Consider the following 20289-nt stretch of genomic DNA (forward strand, 5'->3'; position numbering starts at 1 on the left):
GCAGCTGCAGCAATTAGCTTGAGCAGCAGGAAAAACACTTTTTCCACTGAGAAAGAAAGTAAGAAGCACTGAATTTTGAGGGACGAAAATGAGGGAAGTTTTCACATGATGGTTCCTTTTCACTCCGTGAAGTAGTGGTGAGAGTATTTCCTAAGATTTGAGAGGGGTAAAAAAAAAGCCAGATAATAAGACGTTTATTGAATAGTAACCATGTGACTGCTATCTTGAGAATAATAATAGAATGTCTGTGATATGATAGACTTGCCACCATTATTATATAAAACTTAGAGGTAAGACCCAAATTTAAGTCTGCCAACAACAGAACCAGTATTTCCTTAGAAGCTTGAATTCAGTGATATGAGTGTTGCAGGAGGACTGAGATAAAAATAACCTGAAGTAAGAAAACATACTGTATTCTGATTTAAGTTCATTCAACTGAAGCCTGGGGAAAGGCCAGTTAAGAGTGTGTTAACTCTTAACTGTCATTCAAGATGGTACCACAGTAGTCATACCCTACACTACTTACAATAGAAAGGCAATTTATATACTTATTTGCTTCATGTAAATAATTCCTTAAAAATAAAAAATGATCTGATTACCTTTCCTTCCACCCTAATTCTGTAATCACTGCAGCTTGTTTTGATATAATCATTCATTCACTTTCATGAATTGACTAAAAAGTAGGACTGACCATGAAACAAAAAACAGATGGTGGTGATTCCCATTTATAACCAATATATTGGCATTTTGCTAGTAAATCAATTGGGTTTCTATACATTCACTGAACTGGAGGCAACCAATTCAAACTCAACCACCTTAGGACATTTTATGATGTAAATCTTCTCTAGGTGAAAATCTAAGGAAAAACCAAGACTTTCAAAGTATATGTCCTCTATTTGTCCTGGTGAAGCAGTCAGCTGGTTTGCCCATTGGATATTTCTTTTCATTATTATAAGTATGCCATAAGTAGACAACCTTACAAAAACAGAGAACAAATATACTTACGTTCAGGTAGTGGAATGAGTGGGATAAATTTGCTGAACACACTCTTTGTAATAGAGGGACTGGATACAAAGCAAGAATAGTTGCCTTTGTCAGATGCCTCAACATTAGCAATGTAGAGATTGCCATTTGTCTGAGACACAAATCTTCGTTTATCCATTGTGATAAATACAGGAAATTCATTTAGAAGCCAGCGGTAGCTAAGATCATCTAGAAGAAAATATTGTTGACTAAGTATTAAACTCCCTCCAAAAGCAAAGATTTTGTTTTCTAGTAGTAAGCTAGTTCATAACCTAATCTAGGCTTTTCAAATATTATTGACTCAGTTTTAAGCTCTTCTCCAAAAGGAAAAGTCTTGTTTTCTAGAAATAAACTAGCACATAATCTAATCTAGGCTTTTGTAGAGTAAATGTTGGAAGTAGGCCAAGATAAATGGCACAAATTTTCTAAAAGCTACCGTAGTTTGAATATAAAGTGATACTAAGCAATAATATCTATTTCTCAATTATTCATGAATTACCAATATTCTTTTAATTAATTATGGGCTAAATACAACTCAGTTTAAATGACTTGCTTAGAATTTCATGACTAAGTAGAATTAGGATTTTGAATCCAGGTCTAATAGCTTCAAATTCCATCTTCCCTACTGCATTTAAAAGATAAAGTCAACTGTACTGTGGCTTTATATCTTTTTATTCTCCTATTATACATGACAGATTTAGAAATGAGTTTATGCAGCCTGTTCTGGCTACATTAAAAAGTAAAAACTACAGAAAAGGAAAAAAGGCATTTTACTTGTTTTCTTAAATATTAGGAAGCAGATCATATGGTAACTTTTAACTGTTGTAAATTCCTTTGGCTAAGCATACTGGCTGGTTAGGCCAAAAGTTGAATTTCCTCATTAAATTGCTTCTTTTCCCAGTTTTCCATTCAGATCTCCCCTTAATGTTTTGAGGGATGACATTCCAGTAATCATGCACAGCAGTAATGCGTAAGAGGGAACGCTGGGTGATACATATTTCTCAGTCTCAATATCCTAATCCCCTTTAAAACATTATAACCATGTGAAGACAACTGCCACTAGGGAGATACCCTCAGGGGGAAAAAAATACCCTCAGGGGAATTAAAATTAAAAAAAAGGTACCCTCAGAAAAAGATCTCTTAGTTCAAGTTAGAAAAGATTTAGATGCAAGATGGTGGAAAATCAAGATATTTTAAAAATGAAATAATCATGACCTGACACCATTCCATTTTGTTTTATGGAACTCAAGGTGATTGACTGGTAAAGCTGCTAAATGGAGAATGAAAAAGAGCTGAATATGAAAAACTAAAAGAATTGCATGCTATATATGTCCAGTATGATTGAAAATAATAGTCCAGGGGATTCCATTTAAACTAGCTATATAATTTTCTCCAGCAATATACAGTCTCATAAAAGTGAATGAAGATTATTTATCTTAACTTTTTAATTACAGAAGTTTATTTTTTGTTTTCAAAAAATGAAAATACAAAGTTAAATTTGAAAGAAAATAAAATCACCATATTTCTCCAACTCAGCATTCTTATTGTTAGCATACACATTCTCTAGACCTTTGTATCTGTGAATAATTCTTGTTGCTGTTACTCAGTCATGTCCAAATCTTTGTGGCCCTATAGATTGCAGCACACCAGGCTTCCCTGTCCTTCAACATCTCCTAGAGCTTGCTCGAACTCAAGCACATTAAGTCGGTGATGCCATCCAACCAACTCATCCTCTGTTGTCCCCTTCTCCTCTTGCCTTCAGTCTTTCCCAGCATCAGGGTCTTTTCCAATGAGTTGACTCTCTGCATCAGGTGGCCAAAGTATTGGAGCTTCAGCTTCAGCATCAGTCCTTCTAATGAATATTCAGGGTTGATTTCCTTTAGGATTGACTGGTTTGATCCCCATTCTATCCAAGTGACTCTCAAAAGTCATCCCCAACACCACAGTTCAAAAGCATCAGTTCTTCAGTGCTCAGCCTTCTTTATGGTCCAACTCTCACATTCATACATGACTACTGGATAAATCATAGCTTTAACTATATGGACCTTTGTTGGCAAAGAAATGTCTCTGCTTTTTAATATGCTGACTAAGTTTGTCATAACTTTTCCTCCAAGGAGCAAGAATTTTTTAAATTTCATGGCTGCAGTCACCCTCTGCAGTGATATTTGGAGCTCAAGAAAATAAACTTTTTTACTGTTTCCATTGTTTCCCAACCTATTTGCCATGAAGTGAATGATTCTATTAATATTAATCGTTATCCTTATGCTGATTTAAGAAGGTCAGGTAAAAACCACAGAAGAAACAAAATAAGCAGAAACTTTGGAGGTTGCTTAAATTGCTGAAATCAGGTTTTTGGAATTGGGCAACAAATACTTCTATGTTTATAGTATTTAGAAATAACATTTATCATATATTTTAACAGACTGTAAACCAAAATAATATTTAAAGTATATTTTAACAGATGTGAGTTTGTCTAGTTTTGAAATAATTTTTGTATTCTCACTTAAAAAGAAAATTAATATTTTTGTAATGATTTCTGGACACAAATTCCAAAAAAATTAGAAAGAGTCAGGAAAGTACAGATTTCCTTACAGAAGAATTTTCTTAGCTATACAATATTTCAAGATACCACACACAAAACTAATTCAGAATATTCTGAGTACTCCATAGTTATGTCAATGTGGAGACCTGTATTTTAATTCCAGACTAAATATTAATATGACTTTGGTCAGGCTATTTTAACTACCATATTACTCAGTTTTTCTAAATTCTAAGAAATTTTTCTGTGTACCACTCATTAGAGAAGAGGAACAGGATAATGTTTTACTCTTTGAATCTTAAAGGCAGAAAAGTTAGGTCAGAGAAGTTACTGCCATGCGTTGGTAAAAACATAAATCTTGTACTACAGAATAAATGGTCTGGCTGGTTTAAGGCCCAGTGTGTATTTTCCTAAATATTCAATGTGAAAGTGTTAGTAACTCAGTTGTATCCAACTCTTTGCGACCCCATGGCCTGTAGCCTGTCAAGCTCTTCTGTCCATGGGTTCTCCAGGTGAGAATAGTGGAGTGGGTACCCATCCCATTTTCCATGGGAGCTTCCTGCTCAATGGATCAAAATTGGGCCTCCCCTCCAGTTTACTGAGTTATCTTCTATGTGCCACTAAAGAAGACAAATTTGGTCATTGCCCTTGTGGAACTTGTAATATTAATAATATAAATTTATTTAATAGATTATTGTCTAATGATAAACCATCTACTTGGACAAAAGAATAATTGCAATATGTTGGATGCTATCATTTCTCACTAAAACAAAGCTAGGGATCACTATTGTCATTTTAAAAAAAGGATACAGAGGTTTAGCTAGGTTGACTCGCCCAAGGACGTATAGCAATCAATTCAGTTCAGTCGATCAGTTGTGTCTTACTCTTTGTGACCCCATGGACTGCAGCATGCCAGGCTTCCCTGTCCACCACCAACCCCTGGGGCTTACTCAAACTCATGTCCATCGAGTCAGTGATGCCATCCAACTATCTCATCCTCTGTCATCCCCTTCTCCTCCTGCCTTCAATCTTTCCCAGCATCAGGGTCTTTTCCAATGAGTCAGTTCTTCGGTGGCCAAAGTATTGGAGCTTCATCTTCAGCATTAGTCCTTTCAATGAATATTCAGGACTGATTTCCCTTAGGATTGACTCGTTTGATCTCCTTGCAGTCCAAGAGACTCTCATTTAGCAATAGGAAGGCAGAACTGATCTTCTAACTTCCTTTTCCACCCCAGAACTACCAAAACTGTTCCACAATTGGTGTGGTAGCTGCCCTGATCAGACTTAAGAATGAAGCTTAATTTAGGTAATCAAGAGCCAAACTCTGACTCAGTTCTCATGGGCATTCAGTAGATTATCTGTCTTCCCTTACTCCCTGCAAATGGTAAAAATTAACCATCTCTGAAGAAGTCTTTCCCATTCTGTTGTTTTCCTCTATTTCTTTGCATTGATCACTGAGGAAGGCTTTCTTATCTCTTCTTGCTATTCTTTGGAACTCTGCATTCACATGCTTGTATCTTTCCTTTTCTCCTTTGCTTTTCGTTTCTCTTCTTTTCACAGCTATTTGTAAGGCCTCCCCAGAGAGCCATTTTGCTTTTTTGCATTTCTTTTCCATGGGGATGGTCTTGATCCCTGTCTCCTGTACACTGTCACGAACTTCTGTCCATAGTTCATCAGGCAGTCTATCTATCAGATCTAGACCCTTAAATCTATTTCTCACTTCCACTGTATAATCATAATGGATTTGATTTAGGTCATACCTGAATGGTCTAGTGGTTTTCCCTACTTTCTTCAATGTAAGTCTGAATTTGGCAATAAGGACTTCATGATCTGAGCCACAGTCAGCTCTTGGTCTTGTTTTTGCTGACTGTATAGAGCTTCTCCATCTTTGGCTGCAAAGAACATAGTCAGTCTGATTTCAGTGTTGACTGTTTGGTGATGTCCACGTGTAGAGTCTTCTCTTGTGTTGTTGGAAGAGGGTGTTTGCTATGACCAGTGTGTTCTCTTCGCAAAATTCTATTAGCCTTTGCCTTGCTTCATTCCATATTCCAAGGCCAAATTTGCCTGTTATTCCAGGTGTTTCTTGACTTCCTACTTTTGCATTCCACTGCAAGGAGATCCAACTAGTCCATTCTAAAGGAGATCAGTCCTGGGTGTTCTTTGGAAGGAATGATGCTAAAGCTGAAACTCCAGTACTCTGGCCACCTCATGCAAAGAGTTAACTCATTGGAAAAGACTCTGATGCTGGGAGGGGTAGGGGGCAGGAGGAAAAGGGGACGACAGAGGATGAGATGGCTGGAGGGCATCACCGACTCAATGGACATGAACTCCATCCATTTGGGTGAACTCTGGAAGTTGGTGATGGACAGGGAAGCCTGGCGTGCTGTGATTCATAGGGTCGCAAAGAGTCACACACGACTGAGCGACTGAACTGAACTGAAGAAGTCAGCACCTATTTTCCTCATAGCCTTGCTGTCTGGCTTAAACAATAAATTATTATAAAATTATTTTTTAGGAAGAGTAAATACCAGGACTGTTTTAAAAACATTGCTTTTATCGATAGGTGTCTGGGACTTTTTTCTTTGCCTCAAGAGAGTCTGTACCATATTACAGTGGGGATTTGTTTGGGCCAATTATAGTGCATTTGATCAGTTTCATTGTATTATTTTGAAATATACCACTTACCCAAGCTTGATAAATAATTTTACATTTCTCCTTGATATATATTTGAAGTAATTAAGTGCTGTCTCTGTCCACAAACTTTTTTGAAGATGTTTGTACTTTTTTTTTGTTGTTGTTGTTAATTAACCTCATTAGAACAGAATTTACCTATACCAATAAAACCACAATAGCTTCTAACTTTTGTTTGACATCTATAGTAAACTATATATAAACTCTTTTAGAAAGAAATTTATACCAGGTTATACTGTGGGCTCATATATTCCCTACTATGCTCTAGCATGCTTGTCTATTTTTATGCTTACCTTTCTAGTCTATTGAGATTCAGTCACTATCACATTCAACATTTAATGAGTTTTTTCTCTTAAGAGTATTCCCACTTTCTTATTTATTTAAAAATCCACACCATGTGTATTATTAGATATCCTGTATTTTCTCAATAGTACTCACTCTTCAAATGATGGGCTTTTTTTTAATTCTCTTACAGAATATGCACATATATGATTCCTATTTTGTGAGTTGTGTAACTCAGTTTCAGATTCTGAAAATTAGTTGGAATCAAAGAATCATGCTTCCATTTTCTGAGAATCTAGGGATTTAGAAAGTCTTACACATTAAAGAATTAATGGTTCTATTTAATAAAACAAGATCTAAACAAGAAAATTTATCTTTTGCTAAAATTGTAATCACTATGTATCTATCAATTTAATGAATACACTTATTTACTCTTTTACTTTCTCATTCTTCAAATATTTGTTGGACACATATCCTGTGCTAGGCACTAGGCAATCAGTTGCATATCAAATGTTGTTATAAAATTGAATCAACATTTTTACTGATATAGGTATGTATAAGTATTCCTAATAAATAAACAACTGGTTCAAATAAGAGTTTTCCTCTTTGCAAGAAATTGTAGAACACCCAAATCCATAGAAAAATGTAGTGATTGTAAATGATGAGATTGTCCCCTAGATCTTTTTCCTGTGCATAAATCAGAGGTGAATTCAATAGCCATGAATAAAAAAAATTCTTAGTGAAGTGAGATGTACTTTATTTGTTTTAATGGCGATTCAAAATATAACATTAAATGTACTAAATACATTTTATTTAATTTAATAATAATCCTTTTAAATTAGATATCCATTTTATAATTTAAAAACATTAAATTTGAATCTCATAACAAGGTCTGTGAAGTAGGTGGCACAAGAATTATTACTCCCAAATTTTGAACAAGCAAACTGAGATGTAGTTATGGCTAAGTTAAGTTGACTTAGTAAGGAGTAAATTTTAGGTTATCAGATCACCAAATAGAGCCAACAAGATTTGACTACTATAAATAGTTGCATATATAATGTTCTTTGAGGTTCAGAATCCAAACCTGGTCGGTTCGTTTATACCTCAACTCCATGAAATATTAACTGCAATATACAAAACCTTAACTGCATATAGTGGAAAGATAGATTTATGACATGCAAATGGCAAAATGGTACACACATATATACACACTATGGTCTTCAAGCATATGTCCATTCTTATATTTGAAGGTGTCATGTCTAATGTTCAAAGAGGTCGTAATCCACTAAGAGCACAAGTGGAGATGAGTTGTTCAGGTTCTATTCTGTGATTAATAATGTTTCTTTGGCTTATTTAAAAGACGTCCCAGTCCTGCCCCTACCCATGTAAACATTTCTATCTTTATCAGGAAGAAGAGGTAATACACTCATTTGGCTTAATGATTTGAAGCTTCTACCAACCTTAGTCTTGGTCCATGAAATTCTTCAGTCAACAAAGTTGTAAAGATGCCACAGAGGCTTGAAAACCAGACTCATCTCAGAAAAATCCCATAGTTTGTGTTCCTTGAACCATTCCCCATATATCTATCTATACTACTTCCCTAGGTAATGACATGCAGTCCTATGGCTTTGAAAACAGTTTATATAATGCTGCATGACAAACTGATACTCCTACCTCAGATGTTGCCCCTGGGTTCCACACTCATAGAACTGCCAACTGAACAACTCTTTTTGGAATTTTAAATTAGGCCCCTCACTCTTAATCCACACCTATTCTTCCAGACAACTCCATTCTCTCCAGAGCTCATGACAAATACTTTGATGTCATCTTGACTCCTGTGTTTCTCTTATATCTCACACATAAAGTCTACCAGCCTGTACTCTTACCCCTTCCTTCAAAATATATCTTGATTTAACTACTTCTTCCTACCTCCAGTTCCCCTGCTCTGGTCCATATTCATTGCCTACATGATGGCAATACCTTTAACTGAGCTCCTGGTTTCACTTTTATATTCTGCTGAGTCTTTTCTTACAACAGTAACCAGATTTGCCTTTCTATAACTTAAGTGATGTCCTGTGATTCCTCTGCTCAACGCCCTTTAATGAAAATCTCACTCAAAGCAGATGCCAATGGAAACACTATGAACATGAGGGTATTTTTTCATAATTTTGTCAGTTCTTTAAAAAAAAAAGACCACTCCTTCATTGAAAAACTTTTTACAACATTTGAATTCATAAATTTCTCCTTTTGTTGTTGTTCAGCCACTAAGTCATGTCAGACTCTTTGTGACCCCATGGACTGCAGCATGCCAGGCTCTTCTGTCCTCCATTTTCTCCTGGAGTTTGCTCAGACTCATGTCTACTGAGTCTCCTATGTATATCAACTAATTCTCTTTCTCCCACAGTTATAAGAAAAAAGTGATCAACATTTGATTATAAACTGTCTATTATCTATACATAATCAGAATAGTATATATGTGCATGTATATATATTCCATATTAATATATGCCAGACTTATAATAGTCTGTTATGAATCATTCTATATAGAGATATTTAGAGACAACTTTATGACATAAGATTAAAACTATAAGAACCCAGAATACTTTTTTATGAGAGAAAAATGGTATAAATATATTATTTGAAGAAAATGATAAATGAAATGAGTGAAAATATTATATATGCAGTGTTCATCTTTTAATCAATGGTTTTGTAGCTTTCATTTTAGCCATATCAAATTACTGAAAACATGTATTCCAAAGTTGAATCTTGTAACAGATGAACTTCAGTTTAGCCCCTTTCTTGTGTACAGGGATACATTGGCAGGGCCTGTGTACCTGTTGTGACAACTCTGAAGACTGCACATGTTTTAAACTTTGCTTCAAATACAATGTGCACAGACAAACCCAGGGCTTCACCAGAGGAAGACTGAGGGAGCACTCCAGTGGGGAGAAGGAGTAAGGATGAAGGGCAGAATCCTAGCTGAGGAACGTGAAGGTCAACAATCTTGCTCTGTATCCAATTCTGGATTTCCTCAGCTTTTGTTTTCTTTACTATATGTATTTGTAACTCACATTCTGTTTGTGGATTAGAACTCCTAAAGAGATTAATAATTTATTATGTCTCTTTCTTTCTGGTGTTTAATTACAGGTCCTAGTATATTTGGCTGCAGTCCATGGGGTCGCTAAGAGTCGGACACGACTGAGCGACTTCACTTTCACTTTTCACTTTCATGCATTGGAGGAGGAAATGGCAACCCACTGCAGTGTTCTTGCCTGGAGAATCCCAGGGACAGGGGAGCCTGGTGGGCTGCCGTCTCAAGGGTCGCACAGAGTGGGACACGACTGAAGCAACTTAGTAGCAGCAGCATATGTTAGATGCCAAATTATTAATAAAATGATTATTTCCTCCTTGGTACTATTCTATTACAGGAATTATTTGTAGAAAATCTACCATATTTTCTCCAGTGTAACAGGACTTTAATAGGAACATAATCCAACATACATGTTATTTATAAGCTGAAATGATCATAGACCTTTGTAATTAGGGACAACTGTTTAAAGAATCAAAAAAGCAAGCATCTATAAGCTCTAGTAAGTGATGTGTTATAAGGTTATACAAATATTGAGTCTTAATTATAAATGCTCCAATATCATGAAGAAATAAAAGTGTTCCCACTTCATTTCCTAGATGCTTATAATCATAGAAGAGCTAAGTTTACCTGGGAAATGGTATGGAGGGTCACAGAGTAGCACCATTCCCTTCCCTTCTTTCACTCTGACCTCAGGACGTTCCTCAGGTGGGAAAGGATCAAGATCTAATCATGAAAGCAAGAAGGAAAACATTCATTCTCTGGGCAATAGAAAAATTGATACTCATTAAAGTTTCTTTTTCAGCTACTAATTCACTTTTAGATACAATATTTCTCTGTTGGTTTGGTGAAGCTTATCAAAAGCTTATTCGAGCCTTTTCAGACGCTGGAACGTGCACACATTACAGAAGAATATGGACATTGGCCGCATCTGTATAACTGCTGTGACGACCCGGAAGACTGTGCATTTTCTAAACTTTTCTTCAGATTTAGGAAGACTCTCTGTAAGAATATCTGGAAATACAATGTGCACAGACAAACCCAGGGCTTTACCAGAGAAAGTCGGAGAGAGGAGTCCAGTGGGGAGAAGGAGTAAGGATGAAGGGCAGAATCCTAGCTGAGGAACGTGAAGGTCGATAATCTTGCTCTTTTTCAAATTCTGGACTTTCCTCAGTTTTCATTTCCTTCACTCTGTTCTGTGTATTTGGAACTCACATTTTGCTTGGATCTGATTCTTCATTTATGTTACTGGTTCTTATTCTGTTTCAGTCTTGTCTCATCTCCATTTCCTTATGTGTGATAAGTTGGTGTCGGTCACTAAGTCATGTCAGACTCTCTGCGACTCCATGGACTGTATGTAGCACACCAGGCTTCCCTGTCCTTCACTATCTCCCAGAGTTTGCTCAAACTCATGTCCATTGAGTTGGTGATGCCATCTGACCTTCTCATCCTCTGTAGCCCCCTTCTCCTCTTTCCCTTAATCTTTCTCAGCATCAGTGTTCTTTCCAGTGAGTTGGCTCTTCACATCAGGTGGCCAAAGGATTGGAGCTTCAGCTTCAGGATCAGTCCTTCTAATGAATATTCAGGGTTCATTTCCTTTAGGGTTGACTGTTTGATCTCCTTGCTGTCCAAGGGACACTTAAGAGTCTTCCCCAGCACCACAAGTTGAAAACATCAATTCTTCAGCACTCAGCCTTCTTTATGGTCCAGCTCTCACATGACTACTAGAAAGACCATAGCTCTGACTAAATGGACCTTTGTCAGCAAAGTAATGTTTCTGCTTTTTAATATGCTGTGATCAGTACTCAAATTATGAAATCTAGTTTTTAATTCTCTTTATGTTTATGTCTCTGAAAAATTATCATTCCAATAATTACCTTTTTGCAAAGAACCCTTCAAATCTACTTTTCCTGTCCTGATGCCTCCCTGGAATGCCATTCCTATTCTAAAACTTAGTTGGGGTCTATCTCACTGTGGATAACAATGTCTTCTCTAAATGCGAAGAGACCATTGAAGCGCTTACTTTTATCCTTGATATTGGTCTTAATTGCTCCCGTTCCATTTTAAAGAGAGCAAAATGTTTCTGCCCTTTGACTAGACTTTCCTTAAGAAAATATTCAAGGTCTTTTTCCTTCAGTGAATCTGTTGTATATTTCCTCAAGGACTGAGTTTATCATTTGCCCTCTCACTGTCACCACATGAATTTAATCTGGCTGCACTTGCTGATTTTGTCTCACTCCCTTCTGGTAATCAGTACCACTTGGGTCCTTTTAAAAATGTCACTTTCATCCTATAATTCATTTTGCAAAATATTTAAATGCTGACTTATAAAATCACGTATGGAGAACATCTAGTCTAACTCCTCTCCCAATAGACATTTTTATTCCATAATAACCTCTAACTTTTAGTTTAGCACAATGTTTCTCAAAGTATTCTCATTATTATTGTCCCTAAAAGGAGAAATTTTATTTAATTTAAACTTAAATCAGTTAACATTTAATTCATTACTAACAAGAAAAATTAAATACTAAGGAATAAGACCATTGTGTTGTAATACATAAAATGGTTCCCTGCCTCCAAGAACTGATTTTCACTCCCGTGGGGACAGTATCATCCCCAGTGAGAATTCAAAGCTTAGTATTTCCATTGAGAGTAATTATTAGAAACTTATTCAAGATCTTTCTGAACATGACCTTAGTTTATTTTCCAGTGTTATCTTTCACTACTTTAAATGCATTCATAATATTTTTCATAATACTTTGCTCTCTTGGAATTGTTTTTCTTCTCCACACAATAAAGGCCCACTCATCTTGTAAAGCCCACCTCATCTAGAAGTCTTTCTTTTGCTTTTCTTTCTCCTCGATTTCTCCTTTTTTGCTTAATTCTTCTGATAATGTCTAAAATTTTCTTCACCTAAATGCACATACCCATTTTAAAGTCACAATTACTTACATCCAAAACTCAGGGTTGCTTCAGTGCTTCTGACCATCCCATAGTTATTTGATGCTAAACAGTAATATATTCCAGCATCTTTCTGTTTGTCCGGATTGTTGATAACAAGGTTTCCTCCTACCATACTGTACCGATCACTTGTCAGATCAATATCCCCATTATTCATTCTCCATCTATGAAAAAATAAGTAAATGCTATATCAAATGTCAAGAGGACTGAAATCAGTATACTGGGATAACACTGTTCTAAAATAAAATGAGTACAGCTCCATATGAAAGAAGGTGATTAAGTAGCTGACTCAGAGTGGTATTTCTACATATTCTATAATTCCATGTCTCTGGGCTCATGATTTATAATTTAGTTCGGGCACAGAAAGGTAAATGTTCAAGTATATGAGATATTTCCTTTTTTAGCATGAGGCATTCCAAAGGACAAATATTTAATTGACTTTTGCTACATAAACTGGTTTCTTAGCAGATATACATGCATCATAAATGATAACTATTTATGGAGTAGGTAGATTCATGAATAAATAAATGTTATATAAATATTTTAAATATTGCTATAGTAGAAATAAAATATAAGATATCAATATAAGATACCAAAGTATAAGATATTAGATATCAATATCAAAGTCATTTTTGAATAAAATTTCATTTTGAATAAAACAAACCAATAGAAATCAGGGTTTTACTCATTTAATGTCATATTCTGACCACTAGAGGTCGATCACACCATTTGAAAATGGCTGAAGTCAATTGGGTCTTGGTTCCAGGCCACAGATACATTATTGCAGGTATATTGATGGTGACGGTGAATAAACTAACTAGAAACAGGAATCTAGAATCTAAACTAACTAGAATCAGGAAACTTTCATGGTGAGATGATGAGAGGATTGCATATATAAAGTAGTTTTCAATTAAGCTGACCACCTGCATAATTTTATAATCATTCTCTTTTAGGGTTAAGGTTTCATGTCTTCTGCAGTGTTCTAAGACAAGAACTATGTCAACCAGTGGGCTATGGCCCCATCATTCATGTCCTGGCTGCAAAATTCTGATTAGGGTTAGCATCTTGCCAGAAAGGCCTAATAATTTTATAATATTTTTAATAAATCGAACTACTAGAACATTTTTAGTTTTAATTTTTACAGTGTGGGAAGTAATTTAAAAGCAAACACAGAAAACCATGCTTTGCTTTTCAAAACCTACCAAATATCAGCCCTATGAACAAATCATCCCCTTCATCCTAGCTGGTGGCAATATTGTCCCTGCCTGAACCATCCAGTGTCGAGTCACTTAGCATTTGCCAAGGCAGTGGTTTCCCTTGTGAGGCACTAGTTATATCAAAATGTAAGATATCAATATACATTCCTCCCCATTATATTCACTCCAAATTTTTATTTCTTGTTTTAACTTCTTCCCAGTGGGTCTGATTCTGCTCCTGATGTGATATAATGATTAAATCTTGCTGTGATTAGGTAAGTTCACTCGTCTATTTAATTTTTTGGGATATTCACCATTGTTATAATCCCTTTCACACAGCCTTAAGTACAATTTTTATTTGAGTTCTTGTTAATGTGGGAGACAGGGCAAGATAGTGAAAGTCTCAAGACTGATAAGTAAAAAAGTTCCCTGTTTTATCTTTCATGATGTTGCCATGAATAACAAATTATCACAGAACATACCATAAATATCAAAGTACTATGTGAATGACAAATTGCATGATTACCAAGGTTAGTATGGCTTTCCTTGAATATTAAGTAAATTTTCATCATGGCAAGTGTTCTTTTGTCAGACAAGCTACATCATGAGCTGAATAATTTTTTCTTACTTTGCTGTCAAATGCAGACCATCTTCACAACAATTAAACATCTACTTCTTCCCATCAGTTTTCTATATTACTGTATAGATAATAAGGGCATACTTGCCCTGGGGACTTAAATGATTATGTAGTCTGTGGGAGGAAGTTGGTGATATATTTGCCAAGCAAAGTTTTGCTTCTTATTGTTATTTTTTAAATTGTGATAAGAAAACTAAATGGGACTTGAGGGAGGCAGATGTAAGGGGGTGTTAATATGTATACAATTTTAATGATGTAAAACTTTGCTTCTTACAGTCTCTATGGTGGCAGTGGGGCAGCAAAGAGAAGCCCACGTTCTTAGAACACTATCTGAGAACAACCTCTTTCTGTTCTTTTATTCTCCATGGGAGCCTGGAGGCTGATTTGCTTAGGTTCCATGTGTATGAATGCCAAGGAAAGAGAATCACAGAATAACCATCACTGAAATAGCTTTTCAAATACTATCAACCTGTCTAGATAGATGAATACTGAAAAAAAATTATATGTTTCCTTGAAAGTCATAATGCTTGTGTTTCAGTCTTAGAGCTGTGATTTACTAGGTCTGGAGCAAGTCAATTTACTTATATAGGTCACAGCTTCCTTTCCTATAAAATTCTGTACTTGATGTAAAATTCTGTACTTCTCTAGGGCCTGTCATTAGTTACACTATGCCAAGTCCAAGGTTATGTATGTAAACTCCCATTATGAATGACTTAAGGGTAGAAATAAATCTAGCCCATCAGATATTTTCAGAACAAATATGTTATTTGTATAATTTATAAAATATCCACTTATATTGCACTCCAAGATGGTGAGTTTGCATATAAATTTAAATTTTATTTTAAGAAAAAATTTGCAATTATAGTTAGAGGCACTAGGAAATGAGTTCAAGTATAATGAAATGAAAGGAATGTGTATTCTTCATGATAATACATTTTTAATAGCAATGAAAAGTTGTTTTTGAATCAGTTCTAATGAGGTGGATGAAACTGGAGCCTATTATACAGAGTGAAGTAAGCCAGAAAGAAAAACACCAATACAGTATACTAACGCATATATATGGAATTTAGAAAGATGGTAACAATAACCCTGTGTACAAGACGGCAAAAGAGACACTGATGTACAGAACAGTCTTATGGACTCTGTTGGAGAGGGAGAGGGTGAGAAGATTTGGGAGAATGGCATTGAAACATGTATAATATCATGTATGAAATGAGTTGCCAGTCTGGGTTTGATGCACGATACTGGATGCTTGGGGCTGGTGCACTGGGAAGACCCAGAGGGATGGTATGGGGAGGGAGGAGGGAGGAGGGTTCAGGATGAGGAACACATGTATACCTGTGGCGGATTCATTTTGATATTTGGCAAAACTAATATAATTTTGTAAAGTTTAAAAATAAAATAAAATTAAAAAAAAAAAAAGAAGAGTTGTTTTTCTATCCATGAAAAGAAAAATCTACCACTAAAATCAACTTTGTTGAGTGACAACCTTCAATTAACTCAGATGATATGAACACACGAGAGCCCCAATTTTCCTGTCAATCACTTGCTTTGTCTTCATGGAACCAAAATCCATTGGCATTTGGTTAATTTTAAAATCTTATTCTTTATATAAGACTAGAAACTGTTAATATATTTTTCCGAACACCCTGAAGCAAGAAAACTGACTGCTACTTTTCATAAATTTATTTTTGATAGTGTCAATAGGTACTCCAGAAAAAACATGAAGAGATATATAGATTGTCTGATAGAGTCATTTAAGGAATTTGTTTTGTTGTCTGGCATATAGATCTGAGACTACTGAAAAATGGTGTTTTCTAGAATTATCTATGTAATATGCTCTTTAAATGTGGTTAATATAGACTATTATCTGTCATCTGTATATATGAGTTATCTAGGCCAATATATGGAGAAGGAAATGGCAACCCACTCCAGTATTCTTGCCTGGACAATCCCAGGGACCGAGGAGCCTGGTGGGCTGCCGTCTATGGGGTCACACAGAGTTGGACAAGACTGAAATGACTTAGCAGCAGCAGGCCAATAAATACAAAAACAGTTTATCCTCAAGTGCATATATTTTAAATATATTTAAATTTTTCATGTAACCATTTTCTTACTTAATAGCATAATCTCCATTAGCCAATTTTTAAGTGATAATGTGAAATGGTACTGGCATTCTCTGCGCAGGAAATAGGAAGTGAATTATATGCATATGTTTAAGAAAACTATTTCAATATTAAACAACTTTTAAAAAATTAGCTGTATGACAATATTTTTTATAATGACCCTAGATTTCGTAGAAAGCTTTAGGCCATAGCTTTCTCTATAGATACAGGATCATAGATGCTGATCTGTAATCTTAGTCCAACACTTCATTCTGAAAAGAGCAGTGAGGTACGTTACTTGTAAACTGGGAAAGGGCTGGCTCGTGCCCTACAGTTTAGTGAAACTTTTCCTTCCGGTGACTCCTCTGGATAAATGGTATTGATTGGTTGTTCTTCAAAAATTGGTCCAAATCCTTTGTCTTCCTCAGAAACTATAAGAAAAATAAAATTATTTTATATTCCTTTATTTTAGAAATCAAAGAAAATTTGAGTACATTTTAAAAGGTTTTTTTGAAAGAAAGGTCAGAAACATGGGATCTCCAGTGTCATTTGAACCAAAGATGTTTGCCTCTATGATCCTGAGGAAAATGTTTAGGTTTATTCAAAATTCTTTTCTACTTATCTCTCATCATCTTCTGAAAAGCACTCTGTGTTGCCATGCTTAACTAATTAGTGCTTCTCAAACAAGCCATCCTTTCCTGCCTCTGAGCTTTTCCTCTTTCTGAAACCACCATCTCATTTCTCTCCTCCCATCAAAATTTGTACAATCCTTAATGACAATCATAAAGTTAGCTCCTTCGGGAACCCAACTCTCAAACCCTCCTAGTTTTAGTGACCTAGTTTTAGGTCCACATTCTCATAACTCCCTAGCAGGCTTATGGCACTTAACACAGCTGCTGTGATTCTTGATGCAATTTATGGTTTTGCAGATGCCTGGGGAAAGGTTTACTAGATTGCAGAGGCCATAAATTCTATACCGCACTCTCCTCCACAGCTGTCTAGCAGTGTGGAACATAAAAATTGTTTAACAATTTTTGAACAATAGAATGAAATATTTCTAGAAGTTCTGAGGAAATGGGTCCTTTTCTTGGGGCAGTTCTTGTTTTGTTTTTCTCTTTAAACATGTGACCAGCACTGGTAGCATCTAGAACAATCTGTAAATTACTGAACAATCCATGAGTTATCAGTAAGTGGATATGGGATCTGGCCAGCTGGTTTAAAATCTACCACAAAAATACCAGTGTTGAAGCACTCATTCCTGACAGCGTATCCTCTGGAGAGGAGGTGTGACACCTCACAGCAGGATGAGGAAGAGAATCACTCACATGTTGTCAGTTTGGAACATTTTTTATAGAGCCCAGTGAAGAGCCAGACACTCCAGATGACTTCATACTTTCATATATATATATATATATATATATATATATATGGCTAGAAAGGAGGAATATCTTACATGGGATCATTGTAGGTCTCTGCTTAATCAAAAGCTATGGTTCACTCTTTCAATTTATTTTTTTAAGAGCGAGTGTAAGGTAAATGTCATACTGAAAAATTGGCTATTCTAACGTTAAACTTGAGGATAAGAGCTTTCTTCTAGTTTCTCTTAACAAGCAGTTTAATTACATCTTTTAAATCTTGCCTTAGTGAAGTTTATCAGTGCTTTTGGAAAAAGTATTTAATATCTCCAGCCTTGATGTCACCCCTTATAAGATGGAGATAATATTAAAACCTACCTCATTTGACTACTGTAAGAATTACATTGAGACAACCCACATTCTCATGAATTTGCCGATCTTTTCAAAATTTAATTTACATGTCTTACATATCTCACCATTTAGACTAATTCCAAAAGTTTCAGAAGCCGAATTTTATTCATTCTTCTAATTCTGGTGCCACAAGCATCATGTCAATACACATTTTTGTATATACAGATGATTAATCAAAAACCTCAGTTAGTTTCTCCCAGTATGAAGAGTATTAATTTTCCCAGTATTAATTTTTCTAAACTGACTTGAAATATTTCAAAGGGAGAAGCCTCACTTTTAGTTGGAATTTGCTGAAAATGCCATTCAAGAATTTATGGATCTCAGTTACATTATATAGCATCATCCTATTTCAGATCACAGATAAATCACTGGATCAGAACTGGAGGAACTAGAGGAAATGGGATTTAGCTCAACATTGGTTTCTTAGCTGTTGTTTTATACAAGTCATTCGTTCCATATTGTATTTACACTAAAAAAAAAAAAGGAATTGGGGCATGTTCTCTAAGGACTCCATAGGCCTACTCAACCATAAGTAAGATGATGAATGCAAGGTGTTCACAGAAGTCATTTTCTAATGATTTTTGAAGTCCTGCTCTAAGCTGTTTATTTCCATATACTTGAGATGAAAAACTAGAAATACTATAATGTTTTCTGCTTTGCTTCTAATAATTACATGATGATGCCCAATGTTTTCTGGCCTTTAGAAAGAAATAGCATCATAGGGAAACATGTTCAGTTCAGTTCAGTTCAGTCACTCGGTCATGTCCAACTCCTTGCGACCCCATGAGTCGCAGCACACCAGGCCTCCTTGTCCATCGCCAACTCCCGGAGTTTACTCAGACTCACGTCCATCGAGTCGGTGATGCCATCCAGCCATCTCATCCTCCTTCATCCCCTTCTCCTCCTGCCCCCAATTCCTCCCAGCACCAGAGTCTTTTCCAATGAGTCAACTCTTCGCATGAGGTGGCCAAAGTACTGGAGTTTCAGCTTTAGCATCATTACTTCCAAAGAAATCCCAGGGCTGATCTCCTTCAGAATGGACTGGTTGGATCTCCTTGCAGTCCAAGGGACTCTCAAGAGTCTTCTCCAATACCACAGTTCAAAAGCATCAATTCTTTGGTGCTTAGCCTTCTTCACAGTCCAACTCTCACATTCATACATGACCACAGGAAAAACCATAGCCTTGACTAGATGGACCTTTGTTGGCCAAGTAATGTCTCTGCTTTTAAATATGCTATATAGGTTGGTCATAACTTTCCTTCCAAGGAATAAGCGTCTTTTAATTTCATGGTTGCAGTCACCATCTGCAGTGATTTTGGAGCCCCAAAAATAAAGTCTGACACTGTTTCCACTGCTTCCCCCTCTATTTCCCATGAAGTGATGGGACCAGATGCCACGATCTTCATTTTCTGAATGTTGAGTTTTAAGCCAACTTTTTTACTCTCCTCTTTCACCTTCATGGGAAACATGTAATGAACCTCAAATCCTTGATAACAAGACCTTTATTTGTATGTAGGTTCTAGATTTTTTGATTTCAGAAAGAAATAGCCTTGGAATTATCTATGATAAAAAGGGCTTCCTGGGTAGCTCAGCTGGTAAAGAATCTGCCTGCAATGCAGGAGACCCCAGTTCGATTCCTGGGTTGGTAAGTTCCCCTGCAGAAGGCTACCCACTCCAGTGTTCTTGGGCTTCTCTGGTGGCTCAGATAGTGAAGAATCCACCCACAATGCGAGAGACCTGGGTTTGATCCCTGGGTTGGGAAGCTCTCCTGGAGCAGGGCATGGCAACCCATTCCAGTATTCTTGCCTGGAGAGTCTCGATGGACAGAGGAGCCTGGTGAGCTACAGTCCATGGGGTTGCAAAGAGTTTGACACGACTGAGCGACTAAGCACATATCTATGACATAAGTCATGTGATATTTCTTCTCCCACTTGAACAATCTCATGAACTCTTCTTTGAATCTTTGTCAATTGCCCAGCTTTACTAACTGGAACAATTTAG

General features: G+C 36.2%; 1 protein-coding gene across 4 annotated transcripts in view; it reads right to left on the reverse strand.

Moving 5' to 3' along the window:
- CNTN1 (contactin 1) overlaps window positions 1–20289 on the reverse strand; it is a 404757-nt gene that overhangs the window by 161900 nt on the left and 222568 nt on the right. For 3 of the 4 annotated variants that reach the window (XM_019960785.2, XM_070789264.1, XM_019960786.2), the window contains 4 exons: window positions 16821–16953; window positions 12576–12748; window positions 10254–10349; window positions 1006–1212 (listed from right to left, as the gene is read on the reverse strand). In XM_019960785.2, coding sequence (XP_019816344.1) covers window positions 1006–1212; window positions 10254–10349; window positions 12576–12748; window positions 16821–16953 — 609 coding nt within the window. The remainder of the gene's footprint in view (window positions 1–1005; window positions 1213–10253; window positions 10350–12575; window positions 12749–16820; window positions 16954–20289) is intronic. The other variant, XM_070789265.1, reaches the window with a different exon arrangement.

This window comes from Bos indicus, chromosome 5, assembly GCF_029378745.1.
Source record: "Bos indicus isolate NIAB-ARS_2022 breed Sahiwal x Tharparkar chromosome 5, NIAB-ARS_B.indTharparkar_mat_pri_1.0, whole genome shotgun sequence".
NCBI classification, from domain to species: Eukaryota; Metazoa; Chordata; class Mammalia; order Artiodactyla; family Bovidae; genus Bos; species Bos indicus.